General features: G+C 51.8%; 1 protein-coding gene across 4 annotated transcripts in view; it reads right to left on the reverse strand.

Moving 5' to 3' along the window:
* The window catches only part of DMAP1 (DNA methyltransferase 1 associated protein 1), a 52,952-nt gene that overhangs the window by 18,202 nt on the left and 17,377 nt on the right, over positions 1-17,373 (reverse strand). For all 4 annotated transcript variants that reach the window (XM_048861391.2, XM_048861393.2, XM_075131895.1 and 1 more), the window contains exons 5-8: positions 10,401-10,559; positions 8,778-8,945; positions 7,312-7,497; positions 4,413-4,484 (exon numbers count right to left, since the gene is read on the reverse strand). In XM_048861391.2, the coding sequence (XP_048717348.2) occupies positions 4,413-4,484; positions 7,312-7,497; positions 8,778-8,945; positions 10,401-10,559 (585 nt within the window). The remainder of the gene's footprint in view (positions 1-4,412; positions 4,485-7,311; positions 7,498-8,777; positions 8,946-10,400; positions 10,560-17,373) is intronic.

A 17,373-nucleotide genomic window follows, 5' to 3' on the forward strand; every position in this document is an offset into this window, starting at 1 on the left:
GGCCTGTGCTCCCCACTGCCATGCTGGAGCCTCTGCATTTATTTACTAACAAATAAAACTTGCAGAATTTTAAAATATTGTGCGCAGAATTTTAAATTTTTTTGGCGCAAAATGCCCTCAGGAGTAATATAATACACCCACTGGCACATTCCACAGGCATGAATTTGGATCAACCTGCATAACTTGCTCAGGCCCTCATCACTCATGGGTAATGTGAACACCACAAATGCAAACCAACACCTCATCATAGCACTAGGTCCATCCTGCATTTTTCCCCTATGAAGAGTAATGTCTTGTACCGAAGTCCATTGCGGCATGCAGCCAGGATTTGCACCCAGTGATTTCCCTACAGCAGAGGTGCTAGGAGAAGCGACAGGAACATTTCAGCTATCTGATCCATAGGACGTTTCAGACTTGGAAACATATGCTTTCCTGCCTGATACGGATGTGCTGATTACCATCAGCTTATCTTACCAAGATGCCTCGGAGTGCAATCAATACTAAACAAATAAATTATTAATTGCTTCAAGTAATTAAATTTATCAAATCCAAATAAATATAACTGATATTTTATGTCGCTGCTTTCCAAGCCCAGGCTCTGAAGGGACGATATTGATCAAGGGAGGGGAGACAGATGTTTCACATGTTAGCAGCTGATGAGGTCTGGGTTTGCATTAATGTCATGCAAGGAGCAGAGTCAAGAGCCTCTGATGGAGAGTAAACAGGCAGCGTGCTTGGCCATTTAATTGTGGGTCAGATCAAATATGAAGAATAAACATTATAAAAGACACGCATACAAACCCCCTCCCCCTGCCCCGATCTTTCACGGGAAGCCTCATTCATCTTGGAGCTGTGGCAGAAACCCAACCCCTGCCCCCAAAGAAAAAAAAGCAACCACAGTAAATTGTAACTCATTAATCAGTGCTAAGAAAATGCTCAGCTGGCTAGTAAATATTTAAAAGCCAGTGAGGGCGAATATTTGAATCAATGGGAACTAAAGCTGTGTTCAAAGTTTTTCTTCCCCTATTTCTTTTTTAATTGGCCTGACCGGCAATTTGTCTACAAGATTCTAGTTAGCGGGTAGCAAGTCAGCTTGCTGGCTGGAAGCCTCGTTTGGAGGGAAGTGCCCGGCTGTGAACTAAACGAGTGAGCTCGAGAGTCCCTCAGAGCATTCTGCGGATCTGAGCGCTCAGAGAACTCCTTTTCATCCCAGGATTTTGCTTTGTCCCCAAAGGAGACAACACTTAATTCTTTCTCTTCCAGCCAGCTGGCCCCCCCCACACACACACTTAACAACAGGACAATAGCACCAACTCAGTCCCCCAGCATGGGGACAGGGCTGTACGCTCCCACCCTTCCTCCTAGCCCGTGGCCAAGTGCTCTGTTACTGCGGGGGCCTGCTGCCGCATTAAAACAACTCCTCGTCATTCCTAGACAAAACTGTTATCGTGGAGTTAAGGCTGAGAGCACAGATAAACAATTTAGGGTAAAATACATGACAGAGATGTTGTAATTATCCCCAAACCAAGCACAATAAACCCAGGAAATTCAGAGTTAGAGGTTAAGCTTGAAAGCAATCCAAACCCACTAAGGTATGGACATGCAGTTACGACACCCAAACCTCCTTAACTCTGCCCTGCAGCGACACCATGTAATAACCATATGATTAGGATTAAGGCTTGTTAGTGCTTTGGGGCCTGGAAAAGAGTCCAAGGATTTTTAAAGGCACATTCTAGTTTTTCTTCTCTTTTCTCTCATAGCGTCGCACCCCCAACCCCCAGTTTCCTTCCCTCCTGTCTTCCCACTTCTCCCTGCACACGCACCCCACCCATGCCTCGTTTCCTCTGCAGCCTAAAATCCCCCTCCGAGGAATTCACAATGAATCGCACTTTTTTAAAATGTCCACCCGGTTCCAGTTGTTCTCAATGGGACTGATGCTACAGGCTGCCCACAGTTAGGACACCCTCTTTTAACATGGCCACTGACTCCATGCTACTCTCATTCAGGATGGTAGCTCCAGACACCAGAAAACAGCAAGAAACTCTGTGAGGAGCAGGTGACAGGAGACCATCTCTGCCAATAGCCTCCGTCCCACTGAGAACAATAGGGGCTTGCAGCCAGTGTGAACGAAGGCAGCTTGTGGGATTCCCTGACGATTATTCTTCAGCCTCTGCAGAAGGAGAAATGATCAGCTATGAAGAATAATGGCAATAAGTGAACACTGATCCTAAAACAAATGTCTTTATATGCAGGTGATGCACAAGATTTCAGTGAGCTTCAACTAGATGGGAAGTTTGAAAAGTCTGTGTCATTCTATTATTATGACCACTAAAGACAAATCAAATCCAACTCTGGAGACTTATGTTCTTCAAGGACCAGGTTAACATTAATTTTAAGGAACTAAACTATTAGTTTCAATTAATGGATGAATTCTAAGCAATCCGTTCTACAGCCAAAAAGTAAGTGCTGTCATTTTGAGGAGGATCAGGGGCATTTTTCATACAAAACAAAGAAGTTGAATCCCTGCTCTGAGTGCAAAATTCAACTTAGCCTTAACTGTGGAGTAGCAACTGGTGCCTAATAAAACATAACATAAAAGATACATCTGACTGTAAACAACAATACCTAGATCTGATACAGCTCTTCTCACAGAACCCTGTAGGAGCGGCCATGCTTACCAAGCAAGAGGACTGGGTGAAGGGAGAGACCACAGGGGCAAATCTCTTACACCCAGCCTTGCCAGTAAATACTGGAGCCTCGAGTGCTTTGTACAAACGCTGCCCCTCACACCAGAGCGGCTGCTTCCCCTTGTCATGTTCATGCTGTGGGGTGTGTCCAGGGCCTGGCTGAGAGCGGTGTACAGAGCAGAGAACTAAAACCCCCAGGTCAGCAGAATTTGCAATTCCACGTTCATGCTGCTCAGCACTGTTACAGTGCCTTACAGGTTCGACCGCGCCGCACACACGTCAGCTCGTGAATCCTCAGCCCTCCCAAGCGAGTGAGTCCCTTAGCCCCATTTTACCTGTAGGAAAACTCAACCAAAGAGGTTCAAGTGAGTGGGCGAAGGCAGCAAAGGGAGTCCGTTTCAGAGCCGGAATCAGGACTCAGAAATGCCCAATTCCCACGTTCTGCCCCTTTACCCTGACAGCCCTGCCCTCCCTATCCAGCCGGAGCCCACAGCACTCGTTGCCATTCATGTGGGCCTCCCATCCGGCTATTTGGCCTGAAGAAAGTGGCTGCCTCTGCCAGATGGTTCTGTCACCGACATGGTGTTGCTCAGCTTTGCTTCCAGTTAAAAAAAATCCAGCCACCCCTTATTCGTTTTCAAAATCCAGCTCAATCTCCGTAAATGACTCTATTTATCTTGGTGCCAGAGAACGCATCTGCCATGTCTCCATGAATCTTCACACATGTACCAGAGACTGTGACCACCCGACTGCATTGCAAAGCTGAGGGCAGTGGCAGCTCCTCAAGAAATGGGATCCCCACAGCTTGCACGCCCCTCTGTAGCCTGCCTGCGCCAAGCCACAGCTAACACACACACAGCCCATGGGCGCCGCACAATTCCCCAGAGACGGCGCTCTGCTTCCCCGTGCATTTCGTGCAGGGGCTGAACATCTCTTGACATCCCCTGGAGCAGACCAGAAAATTTACCAGGCTAGACAAAGTATCTGCTTGCCCCCCATCACCATGACAACAACAAAGTAACTAAGGGTGTTTTTTACTTGCCTATACAAAAAGATGCTCTTTTCCCAGCAAATGGGATTTTGCAAGGCTGATATCGAGGCCCCTGAGAACAGTCAGTCACACAGGTGGGTTACCTGGATCACTACTCCCCAGCCTCGTGCTAGGAGAGAGATGTCGACTCTTGCACATAAAACAATGCCAGGGTTTATTACTTCTTCACCCTGAGGGTGAAACAGGCACCTGGAGCTTTTCGAACCAATATTTAGTGAAGTTAAAAAAAATTATGTACCTGTGACAGACCAGCGTGTGCAAGGCACAACAGGAGAATCTGCCCTCAAAGGCATCTTACAGCAATGCACCAACATCTACACTCTAGGAGGCGTATTACATTCGGCTGCAGGCTCTGTTTGGGCCAGGCAGCTCCCCTGGGCTTTGCTGGGTGGGTCTGACTGCTCAGGGGACGGTGACCAGTGACGAGACACCGGCAGGGTCAGGCGTTCGCATACAAGAGGGCCTTTAACTTTATAAAGTAAAGCAGAGCTGGCCTAGAGCTCAAACACAGCCAGCATTCCTGGCTACAGCCCACACTGCTGCTGGAGACCAGACTGCTTATGTTAGAGGCAAGATCTTGATTTTCCACAGCTGTAAAAGGAGAACGGATAGGAGCAGAGAGACAGGTAGAAAGATATTAACAGCGGCCCCAAAGGGCCAGGGCAGCAGCCTACCCTCTGGCTCCGCAGCGTGACACCTGCAGATTTGAAGTCGGGAAACTTGATGCCAGCAGTCTCAGGAACAGCCTGAAAGAGATTGAGACAGGATGTGTTGACGGAGGAAACGCATGGGGTGACACAGAGGCTATCTGAAGGGGAAACACCATTTCCTGACACACAGCCACCTGCCAGAGCTGAGGGAAAGGAAAATCCCAAGCAAACCCCATAGAAACCACTGAGGAAAATACTCAGCTCCAAGACATCTTTGGAAAACACAAAGCCACCTTTGTGCAATGCTTTCCACTGAGTCAGCCAACCACCACAGAGGGTGTGAACCCCAACCAACACACCTCCAGTGGGTGAATGCGGCCACATGACCCGGGTCTAATTTAAGGCCCAACTTAGCAACTGAAGGCACTCAGCACTCACAGGATCTGGCCTTTCCACTGCAAGCCTTATGGGGCAGGAGCCAGGCATTCTATGATTTGTACAGCTCCGAGCACCCTCATGTGGTCCCCTATATAATAAGGACTGTTCTCCTTGATTGAGGCCTGCATTTTACTATGTATTAAGTCACTTATTTGCAGCTTTTCCTTTCCCTCCTCACGCTCTGACCACAGCTTGCCTCTCTGTATTGCTTGGAAGGTGCTCACTGATGAGCAGGGCACCCGATTTAGCAGGAGAGGTTTGGTTGGTTTTTTTTTTAAATGCAACTGTGGAGAATGCTGTGCGACTGATCAGAGCATTCAGTGACCTGCCTTTTTAAACGACAACTATGCCAACCTGAAGATATTAGTGGGAATAAATCCCTGCAAGATCCTTTCATGTTGGGCTTTCACCCTTTCTGCCCCAGTGACAAGCTCCAGAGCTGTATTCTACTTCCCGTAAACTCCCCCTAAAGTTTCAGATGGAGAAATCTCTCTTCTCTCACTTGAAAGTCACCAGGATATTGAGTCACTTCCATCGACAGCAGCCACATTTCTATGCTGGAGGGAACTGCATTTCACAAGCAGGTGCGTGATCCCCAGACACACAATCTGCTAGGCCCTCTGGGGTGAACGAGTGCAACGGAACCACTAAGGCTCGATGGGAAATACACCTGTAGGATATGATCTGGTGGTTTGTGTGCTCTTCCTGCCAACCATGTCTCTCTCCTGCTCACTCGTATGCTCCCCCAAAGGAAAAGCCATCTCCAAGTCCTGGCTGCCCCCGCCACAGAATCAGTCACGCTGCTCTCTAACCTCATTTCTCAGAGGCTCTCCGGTTTGCTCTTGCTATTGTTCCTGGATTGAGACTACAAGGACAGCGACTCAACTCCCCGGGTTTCCTGCTAACAGTCACCACCTGAGTCAGAACTCTGCAATGTGCTGTACAATGCATCTCACCTCTTGCCCCTGCCTGGCCAGCCCAGCACCGTGCTGCATGGGCAACGGGCCTGCCCGGCAGTAACGGCACTCACAGTTAGCCCTAAGCAGGGAGTATTTGACCCAATAACTGGGTGACACACAAGCCAAATAATCAATCCCTAAAGGCCCCAGGCACTGTTGTTTCTAAATGTCGTTTCTAAATACAGGGATGGCCAAAGCGTGTCCCAGGGGCCAAACAAACCCATCGCGGTGTACCAGCCACTTTCATCTTTGGTAGGTACAGCCTACAGCTTGGCTTCTGATCGGAGCACAGTGGGTGGGGGACCTGTAGTGTCCAGAGCACACTCAAGACAATGTGCCCTGCTCCATTTCACACAGTGTGGCCCTCAACCAGGCACCCTGGGGCAGCGGGGATAAAACCAGGTCTCTTGCTCAGCCGAGTCAGCTCTGACTGCGCTGAGTGCATAAGCAATTAACGGGGTTCTCCTGCCTCGCACGCCTGTACAAGCTGTAAACGCTTCAACCTCAATTGACTCTTTGGTAAATGATTTTCCTTTGTTGGAACGATGCTGATGCAGCTCTCGATTCAAATTCTTAGTTAAAATGCAATTTTTGTTAACGTTTCCCTGCTAGAGTTGGTAATTGACTCCTAATGGACTCTGTCATGGTTGAAATGACGCTCGTGTAACAACAGAAACCGCCTCCCTGCCTGCCCTGCCGCACCTACCTGGGCACGTACATGCAGCCGGACACCAACCCACAGCTGCCACTCAGGGGGACACAGACCAAACCAGCTGGGAGCTTTAAACGCCTTTGATGCCATTTCCCATCACCACCCCTGTTCTGCTCCCACCACTTCTGGGTTCTCTCCCCTCGAACGCAGGATGCTCGGGCAGTGGGCGAGCTGTGCTCTGCCAGCCCAGGGAAGCTCACACCATAGTGCCCTGGCTTTTCGGGTCTCTTTATTCATGGCACAGAGACCCCCTTTTTGGAGCAAGAAGGTGCCTGACGAGTAGCTGGGCAAGCACCATGAAGCAACAACAGCCAGCAGTGCCCTTCTCCTCCCTCCATCCACCCCTGCTTCAGCTAGACGAGAACAGTCCTGGCTGCGGACAGCGGGGCAGCAATTCCCAGCCATCGGGTGGCTTGGCTAGCTGGCACCATGTTCGGTGCGATTTCATAATTCAGGTAACCCCTAGCATTTTACAAACATGAACTGATTCAGCATCAGGGCCCCTCCTGGGAGTAGAGAAAGTAGCATCACCCCCATCTTACCTGGGGAAACTGAGGCACAAAGCGGTGGAGCCAACTGCCCAAAGCCACAGAGCAGGTCAATGGCAGAGCTGAACTGAAACCCGCAAATCTGGGCTCCCTAGTTTCTAGACCACATTGCTACCAAAAATATACCTGTCTTTGGTCCCAGACAGTAGCCTCCCCCTGCCCCAGCTGAAGCCCAGCACCTGGCACTGGCAGGACGAGACCGGTCCTGGGGGGAGAACTCAGGGAATAAATGTTACCCAGTGACAGCGAAGACAAGAAATGTTTACAGGCTTCTCTGTCTCCTTCTTCTGGGGCAGCTTCTTCTTGGGAGCCTTGCGCTCCGCTCGCCTCTGCTCAGTGGTGGTGTCGGCAGCGGTGATGAGTTTCTGCAGGTCTTGGGTTCTCTTCTCTCTCTCTTTCTTCCTGGCTTCAATTTTCCGGAGCTCCTGGATCAGATATTCCTCTTCTGCCACCTGCCGGCCAGAGCAAGGAAAGGCGGTTAGAGCAGCCAAGGGGGCAAAGCAAGGCAAGGGGGCCACCTACCGACAGCAGCTCTGCTCCCACGCCCGTCCCCACACTGGCCCTGCACCCAGGTTTTAGCTTCCTTGCCTTACCCAGCCCATGCACCCAACACTGCAATTCCAGGAGGCATTCAGGGCCCAGTGGGTGGCTGCTAGATCCCACCCTGGGCCCAAGTTACTCCCCCGACAAACCCGATCCCTTGGTTTTCCCTTGAGGGAGAGAACTCAGCGTGACACGTTCTGCAGGGCTGCTTGGTCCAACAGGGGGGACGAGAGTACCGTGGGTCAGTACCCTTGGCCTCTGGGAAGGCAGCACCTTGCGTCACCCCAATGACTCCTGTTACCCTGCACTGACGGGTGTCCGATCCAAACCCCCATGGGCCAAGGGAGAAGAGCAGCACAGCAGGACTGGGATAAACCGAGGGGCAGGAAGTCGGGTGAGTGACTGGAGGGGATTGCTCTCTCTCACCAGCTCCCTGGGAACACGGAAGAGCCGTCCTGGCAGCTCCTGACCTGGCAGCACTGGGACCATCTGCAGCTAGCGACCATTAATTAGCCAAAGAGGAAGAGCGGAGCCTCATGTGCAACATTACAGTCCCCAGTGTATTCCAGCAGGACTGACGCTCCTGCCTGCTGCCATGAGGGCTAGGTAATGCCTGCGCTCCCCAGAAGTCTGAGACAGCTGGGGGGAAGCCCGGCAAACGCACACCCTGGAGAGAGTTCAGAGGCTGCCAGGGATCTCACTTCGTTTCAGCCCTTAGACCCAGGAAAACAAGGCTCAGGCCATGGCCTGTGCTAAAGGCTGGAACCCCATGCTGGGTATTCGGCCACCTTAGAGCAGCCATTGTCAATTTGTGACCCCCAAAGAAGCTGTTGCTAGAGATCAGAACCCTGCTTCTCTCCCTTCCCCGCAACCTTCTGCCAAATAACTGTGCCAAATCATTGCCCCACTGCGCTCGGCCTGCCTCATGCAGCCACCCGTTACTGGTCAGACACACAAGCTGTAAGCCCTGGGGGACAGGGGCCACATCTTTGTGCAGTGTTTATGCTGCGCCTAGCACAAAGGGACCCTGAGGCATGCCTGGGGCCCGTAGGCACTACAGTAATACAGAGAAGGACTAAATCCTACAGGGCTTCCTCTGTGGCAACTGCCACAAGGCCTCGCAGGCTGCGCTGGGGACGTACGATTGACAGTGGAGAGGGTGTGGGAAGGGGAGGCCCGGCTGAGTTACCTGCTCTGGAGTCCTGTTGTACAGCCTCTCCAGCTGCTCCTTCCTACGTCTCTCATGGCCGGCGTCAAAGACGGGGATTTTCAGGTCAGTGCCTGGAGCAGCGCGGACGTTGGCCAGCTTGGTGCAGATGTGGTAATACCGTTCCTTCAGGTCCTCCACTGACCTTTTCTGTGGAATACCCCACAGAACGGACGACGTTACAAGAGGGCTGAAGGAAACCCAGCTCCCAGTCTTCGGGGGAAGGAGGCCATGCCTCCAGAAGCAAGGCGTGGGAGAAGGAATAGCAGAGCGTGGAGAGGCCTGTCCCTTCTGACTGGCCCAGTTTCTGTGAGGGTCTGTGCAGGTTGCCACCCGCTGTTATTAGCACCTTTCACTACTCGCCTGCCACTGCTGCTGTCTCGGGGTTACAGAAAAGGGCTGGAAGTGAAGAGACCTGGGTTCCAGCCTTGACAGTCACTGACTCATGGTGTGACTGGGAGAGCGCCTGCACCGTGCCTCAGTTTCCCTATCTCTAACACGAGATGATGATACCGTTCCTCCTTTATAACGTGCTTTCAGATCCTCCAGGCAGGTACTATAGTCCTACTTCACCAGTGTTATCCCTGTCACGCTGCTCCTTCTCTCTCCTGCCGGCAGAGGCTGGCACTGCAGAGGGGGCCCAAAGCTTCCTCCTGGCGGCCCACAAGAGAAAGCTGTTCTCAGAAGCTCCTACGCAGAAAATGGGGCCTGGTGTCTGAGCTCCCAGCCACAGGCCTGGATTTCACATGGAGCAAGTGATAAATGCCTTGGGGCCCCGTGACAAAGAGCGCTAGTGATTCACGCTCTGTGCTGCATTGTACCGAATGAGGTCTGAACGGTGTGTGACACAGGGGTGCAAGATGTAACAGTTTCCCTGGATTCCCCTGCCTGGCTGGAACCAGGACAAGGAGAGAGTGGGCTGCCTCAACCGCCCTTTGAGCTTTGTTATAAAGCTAATACTCTGTCCTGCTACCGCGCCCTTCATCAGAGCATCTCACAGGCTGTTACAAGCTTCAGAACCAGGCAGTGACTCGGTTTCCCCCAGCATGCTCCCCTACCTCACAGGGAAACAGGGTGGGCTAGTAGTTAGTGGAGAGGACTAAAAGACAGGACTCCTGGGTTCTATTCTCAGCTCGGTGACTTGCTCCTTGCTTCACAGGCCTGACAAAGACTCGCGCAAGGTCATGACGCAAGCCAGTGCCGCTTGCTGGAGAAGAACCCAGGATGCTGGCCCTTCACTGAACACTAGATGATCTTCCTGCCCAGAGGTGAGACTCGAACCCAGGAGTCCTGACCTCCAGGCCTCTGCACTCCCCACTAGCTCAGCCTGCCTCTTTTTCAGTGCTTGGTGAGTTGGTTTCCTGGCAGGGACAATTTTCTCAAGGGATTCTGACTTCCTAATAAAATGCAACAGGGAACCGACGTGAGTTGTGGCGGATTTAATTATAAACAAAACGAGTAGTAATACCCTGTGCTGGAAATTCAATATTCCTCCCTGCCAATAATTCATTCTTTTCCCGTAATTAAGTTGATACAACGGGTAATTTGCTCCTCGCCACGCGGCAGGCTCAGCGCACCTCCCGGCTGCGTATTCCCGGCACTCACCTTGAACTGCTGGTGGTCGTAGCGGTCATGGATCACCACGAAGCGCAAGTCGAACCTGCGGGAGAGGTCGAAGAGGTGATCTGTCTCCACCTTGGTCCAGGCGTCGTCATGCAGGTACATCTGATACTCCTGCTCCGAGTACACAGGCACCTGCACTGTCTGCAGAGGGAGAGAGAAGGGAGGTGGCTCACTCGTCGGGCTGCCCCGCCCCCAGTAGCTGGGGCCTCTCTCAAGCTGCCCTACAGGTAGAGACAGAGCAAACCAAAACCACAGGGCACAGATGGGCAAAGGGGCCATGAGTCTTTGCCCAAGTGGTCCCCTTACCCACCCAACTGCACCTCCTGTGGACACTGCACATGCCCCAAGGCAGCCACTGCCACAATGGAGCTATGGAGCCAAGTGGAAGGGGTCACGTGGGGTCCTCCAGCCCGCCAGGGTTTATTTGGTAATTATCCCTGTGCATTTCCAATGTGCCCACTGCCACCGTATCCAAGCACCAAGAGGTCCAGAAGACCTGCCTTGGCCTCCCAGCAGGGTCTCACTTCCACCAGCCCCCAGCCCCTCACTTCCAAAGGCCCAGCCAAGGGAAGGTGTACAACCAAGAGGGACCTCTCTGAGAGGCAGAGACTCGAAGTCAGGGTCTCAGACATTATGCTCTGTGCATCATTCTCCACCCAGACAAACCGTGTTCCCCATTCCACCTGCTCTCCTAGAGGGAACTGCATGGCCAGGCAGTGGTCACTGGGCCCTAGCCTGGAAGCCCTGACTCAGGCTAGCCAAGAGCCTGAAAGCAAACAACCTCGTGTTTGCAGCTACCCTCCTCCCCATTCCACAAAGCCCTTCCAGCTCAGTCCTTCCTGCCCTCCAGCAGCGGCACCTGGGCATTCACTGTGGCCTACCAAACAAGGAAGGCTCCTGTGCTGTCATATATTCCCCCCGGTAGGCTCCTCCTACAGGCAGCACCTGGCCCTGTATTCCCCCGGCACAAAGGTCTGAAGGTTGGATGTGGTGCAGCTATGGGCCACCAACCCAGCTGCCACCTGCTCTCTTCCCCACCGTCACTGGCCCTTTGCGAGCGGACAGCTGGCCCTCACTCCTGTGTCAACCCTGAGTCCCCAGACACCGTCAGGGCAGGGAGCACAAAGCCAACACTGGGGTCAGTCCAGCCTGCTTTGCAAGGGTTGGACACTGGATGCCAGCACATCACAGGCATCACACGGATGCTCAGAGACAGCAGAAGAGCCTGCTGAAGTCACAACACATGGTAACACAATGGGATGAGAGTACAGCCTGCATCCTAGGGAAAGGGCTGCTCCTTTAATCCCACACCCCTAGAGTCTGGAGGGCAACTTCCTGCCTTCGCAAAAATACCCCCCAACACATTTTAATAGGCCCCCGGTGCTGGGCACCTGAGCAACACACCCTCCCCTGGAAACCCAGATCCCCTGCCAAGCCCTAGGCCAAGCATACAGAGCATCTGCCCCAGCTCCAGCCACTTCGGTGCAGCATCTCTGAGGGGCAGCCCCTTCTGTTCACGAGTGACAGGTCTGCCTGGGCACGGGGAGGCAGCCTGTCAACTGGCCGGGCACTGTGCAAACCTCACTGCTCTCAGGAAGCATCTCTTAACCATGGAAATCAGGGCGAGAGCACTGCGTCAGATGGCTTATGGGACACCCAGACAGTGGGATCATTTACTTGAGTCTAAAGGATACAGGGGCTGGGAATGGGTGAGAACTACCAACCCGGACCAGGCTGGGGAATGGAGGAGAAGAGAGTGGCTGGCTCACCAATTTCGGAATGGGCCCCAGAGCCTCTCATCTTTAGGGGACAGCTACCCCGCCCAGGGACTGCTATTCTCTGACGGCGAGGTGTCTCTGAAACACAAGCTGCTGGCCCCACCAGAAATGGCTCACGAGAACAGTGGACTCTCTTTTGAATTGTGAGAAGTGGGGCGGAGGCAAGGCCACGTCCTGCCTGTGTTAGCTCAGTGCCGTGCCGCAGCACGATGGCCGGCATGAGTAGGTGGCTCTGAATTTCTCAGAGCCTCCCATTGCGAGAGCGCTTTTTGGCCGGGGGATCCCAGAGCGCTTCACCGCACAGATACACTCACTGAGGAGAGCCAGGCTCCAGCCTGGCATTCTGGCCCATCCATGGTACCTGCTAACACCTGGCAGGGGTATTTTGGGTGCGATAGTGGCAGAGATTATCAGTGCCCCTTGTGAGTGAGCACAATGCCGGCACCCCTCAAAGCTCGACTGTGGGTACCCGGACGTCACCTTGTGAATCGGCTTGACAGCCCTGCCAATTGCTGCCCAATCACTGAACCCTTTGCAGGTTAGGGCACCAACACAGGAGATGCGGGTTCAAGGCCCTGCTCTACCAGACTTCCCATGTGACCATGGGCCAGTCACTCGGGCTCTCCGTGCCTCACCTGCTGCCCTGTCTCACGGCAGTGCCGAGAGGAGAAATACATTCAAGACTGTGAGGTACTCAAATATTACGGGAATAGGGCCACAGAAGTACCCCGGCCTGCAGAAAGGTGCTGGCGAGGCAGAGCTGACAGTCCCTGGACCCTTCCTCACATTTCCCTGAACTCCTTTTCTTCTGACTTTAGACCTGGGAGAGGCACAGAGACTGCCCTGGTCTTGATAGCTGGTGGCCACCTCCTGGCACCGGTGTCCATGTGCTGATCTGATATCTGTCAGCAGCCTGACACCAGGGACCGTATGGGGACCCTGGTGTGCTGCCCATGGCATGCCCCGCCAGACTTGTGGTCCAGTAGAGCAGTGGACGAGGCCTGGCTACAGCATAGCAGCAGGCTGACAACACTCCGCTCTCACACCTCTCAAAGGCCCAGACAGTGCAGTGCCTGTCAAGTGCTGGGCTTGGGTGATGGCTGGCTGAGTGGACAGGACTGAAGTGAGATGGGAACGGCCCCTCCAGACGGCAGATGTTGTATCTGCTCTTTCAGTTCAGGGGGCTGTATCTGCCCTCAGAACAAGGAGCACAAGCTTGGAGCCCTGCTGGATTTTTGGCTTCTCCCGGAGTTCCAATCAGTAGCAGCTGCGAACGAGGCTTTCCCTCCTCGATGCATGGCAAGAAGATTGTGATATGGACATTACCCAGGTCTTGGTCACTTGCAGACCCGGTAACCACTAGGGCTACTGCTCATTTGGAACACTCTCCACTTCTGGTCACCCGTCTCAACAGAGAGACAACGAAAGGAGATGGGGTTCTGAGGCAAGGAGCAAGAATGATTAGATGAAAAGACTAGGAATGATTAGCTCAGAGAGGAGACGAATGAGAACATAAGAATGGGCACACTGGATCAGACCAATGGCCCATCTAGCCCAGTACCCTGTCTCTCTGACAGTGACCAGTGCCAGGACTTCAGGGGGAGCACACAGAACAGAGCAGCTGGAGTGGCCCACCCTTGTCTTCCACTCCCAGCTTCTGGTACTCAAAGGTTTAGGGTCCCCAGAGCATGGGGTTGCATCCCTGACCATCTTGGCTAATGCCCACTGATGGACCCTCCATGAATTGATCTAGTTCTTTTTTGAACCCAGGTATACTTTTGACTATGACAACATCCCATAGCAATGAGTTCCACAGATTGATTGTGCATTGTGTGAAAAAGTCCTTCCTCCTAAACCTGCTCCCTATTCATTGGGTGACCCCTGGTTTTTGTATTGCGAGAAAGGGCAAATAACACTTCTCTATCCACTTTTTCCACACCAGTCATGATTTTATAGACATTATCACATTCCCCCTTTGTTGTCGCTTTTCTAAATGAACAGCCCTAATCCCTTTAGTCTCTCCTCACATGGAAGCCATTCCACACCCTTGATCATCTTTGTTGCCCTTCTCTGAACCTTCTCCAGTTCCATCATATCCTTTTTCAGATGGTGCAACCAGTACTAGACACAGTATTCAAGGTATGGGCGTACCACAGATTTATATCGTGGTATTATGATTTCTTTTGTCTTATTTTCTATCCCTTTCCTAATATTCTGTTAGCCTTCTTGACCACTGCTGTGCATTGAGGGGAAGTTTTTGGAGAACTGTCTGCTGTGACTCCAAGATCTCTTTCTTGAGAGGTAACAGCTAATTTAGAACCATCAGTTTGTATGCATAGTTGGGACTACATTTTCCAATGTGCATTACTTTTCACTTATCAGTGTTGAATTTCATCTGCCATTTTGTTGCCCCGTCCTCCGGTTTTATGAGCTCTCGAATAATTTTGTAACATCTGCAAATTTCGCCACTTCACTGTTCACTCCCTGAGAGAAATACAACTTAATGACGAGGACAGAGAAGGGAGATCAGGTTTTCTATTTACCTCTCACAATGCAAGAATGAGGGGACACTCAATTAAAGGGAAAGGTAGAAAATTTCAAAGGGAAAAAAGGAAAAGCTTGCTTATCAAACAAATTAACCAACCGGTGAACTCATCTCCACCAGATCTCATTGATAAGAGCCTAGCAGGATTCTAAGACCCATTAAACCCATATATGGGTACTGAGAGCAGCCAGTCATGTTAGCTCAGGTAGAGAGGGAAACCCTTGTGTTTCATGGCGTAAGCTGACCACTAAACGGCAGGAAGCAGGGAAAAGCTTTCCTTTGGGGCAGGGGCTGTCACTTACGACGCGTTCTGCCCAGCACTCAGCACAATCGGGCCCTGAATGGGCCTCTCGGCGCCTGCAGCATAAATGATAAATAATTAAAACAGCAGCAGCACGCTATTCCACAAATCTCCCACGGCAGGGGTTTTAGCTCTGAAGTGTCTGGCACTGCCTGCTGCTGGAGACAGGACTCTGGGCCGGATGGACCCTGGGTCTGCTCCAGTCTGGCAATTCCTGGGGAATGCAGCTGCCCGACTCCTTAGTGGGGTTTTTTGCATGGAGCTTGGCAGGCTGACACGAAATCAAGTGGAGGGGGTGCACTGAGATTGGAGAGAGGTCTGGAAGCAAGTGGGGATGGAGAACCTGGTGGGAGGGAGGGAGAGAGATCAAATGAGGGCCTAAGCAGGAGGGACTGAAACGGTGATGAAAAGACTAAGGGGAAAGGAGACAGGCAAAAGGGGTCAAGCTTGGGGAGAAAAGGGGCAAAAGAGTCTGCACCCACTAGAGCACACTTCCCTCCAGAGCCTGGAATGGGACCCAACAATCCTGAGTCTTACCATTCCTCTGCCCTCAGCAATATCTGTGCAACGCACTGGCAAAGTGTTTTATCCCCCTCTGGTGCTGGTCCAGGTAGCAGTAGTGTCATAGAATCCTAGAACCTCAGGGTTGGAAGGGACCTCAGGAGGTATCTAGTCCCAACCCCTGCTCAAAGCAGGACCGATCCCCGACTAAATCATCCCAGCCAGGGCTTTGTCAAGCCTGACCTTAGTAGGTAGGAGGTTGCCATCCTCTATCAGTTACTCTCTTAGCTCAGTGGCAGAGGTGTGTGTGGAGGATCTAAAGGTTCCAACCCTGCTGACGACGTGTGGGGGTGTCAATATGATGCCAGGTGATGAAATTTGTTTCTTCAGTTTGCTTTTAAAACTTAGGAAATAACACACACAAAAATGGCACTAAAAGAATATTATGAATGCAGCAAAGTCCAGCCCTCCAAAGTTAGGAAACGCCAGAGTTCAGGTTGCCTCTTGTGCATATGCAGGATATAGTCTTTAATTACATGGTCACACATTATTTTTCCACAGGACCCTGCCTCATTTGGCACAGGCTGGCCCTGCCCTGGGGACAAATCAGGGCTGTGCACTGAAGGAGGCTGTTGTCTGTAGGACCTGGCCCCGTTTGTTGCAGGAAGAGAAAGGATGGTCTTATGGTTAAAGGAGTTGAATGCTGCCTTGGGCAACTGGATTCTCTCCCTGCCCCTGACACAGGGTTCCTGTGTGATGTCAGGCAAGTCACTTAATCCAAACTTTTCACAGGGCTCCCTGTGTGTTCCTCATTTCTGGTGCCTGACTTGAGACTCTGGGGTCTGATTTGCAGAGGTGCGGAGCAATCAGCTGCAGCTGATGTCCGTGGGAGCTGTGTTTGGAACAGTTCTGCGGAAAAGGACCTAGGGGTGACAGTGGAGGAGAAGCTGGATATGAGTCAGCAGTGTGCCCTTGTTGCCAAGAAGGCCAATGGCATTTTGGGATGTATAAGTAGGGGCATAGCGAGCAGATCGAGGGACGTGATCGTTCCCCTCTATTCGACATTGGTGAGGCCTCATCTGGAGTACTGTGTCCAGTTTTGGGCCCCACACTACAAGAAGGATGTGGATAAATTGGAGAGAGTCCAGCGAAGGGCAACAAAAATGATTAGGGGTCTGGAACACATGACTTATGAGGAGAGGCTGAGGGAGCTGGGATTGTTTAGCCTGCAGAAGGGAAGAATGAGGGGGGATTTGATAGCTGCTTTCAACTACCTGAGAGGTGGTTCCAGAGAGGATGGTTCTAGACTATTCTCAGTGGTGGAAGAGGACAGAACAAGGAGTAATGGTCTCAAGTTGCAGTGGGGGAGGTTTAGGTTGGATATTTAGGAAAAACTTTTTCACTAGGAGGGTGGTGAAACACTGGAATGCGTTGCCTAGGGAGGTGGTGGAATCTCCTTCCTTAGAAGTTTTTAAGGTCAGGCTTGACAAAGCCCTGGCTGGGATGATTTAATTGGGGATTGGTCCTGCTTTTGAGCAGGGGGTTGGACTAGATGACCTCCTGAGGTCCCTTCCAACCCTGATATTCTATGATTCTATGATCTAAAGTACTATATCATGTTAAATACTCTGAAAAATCAGGTCCAAGCTGTCTCACATTGGGCACCCAGAATTAGTGGATACTTTTGGATTTTAACCTCTCTGTGCCACAGTTTCCCAACTGTAAAACGGGGAAAACACCACCCCATCACCTCAGAGGGTGTTGTGAAAATAAATTTGTTAATGCCTGTGAAATACTAAGATACTGTAGTAATGTGCAACATAGCAAAGC

The sequence above is a fragment of the Caretta caretta genome, chromosome 8 (assembly GCF_965140235.1).
Source record: "Caretta caretta isolate rCarCar2 chromosome 8, rCarCar1.hap1, whole genome shotgun sequence".
NCBI classification, from domain to species: domain Eukaryota; kingdom Metazoa; phylum Chordata; order Testudines; family Cheloniidae; genus Caretta; species Caretta caretta.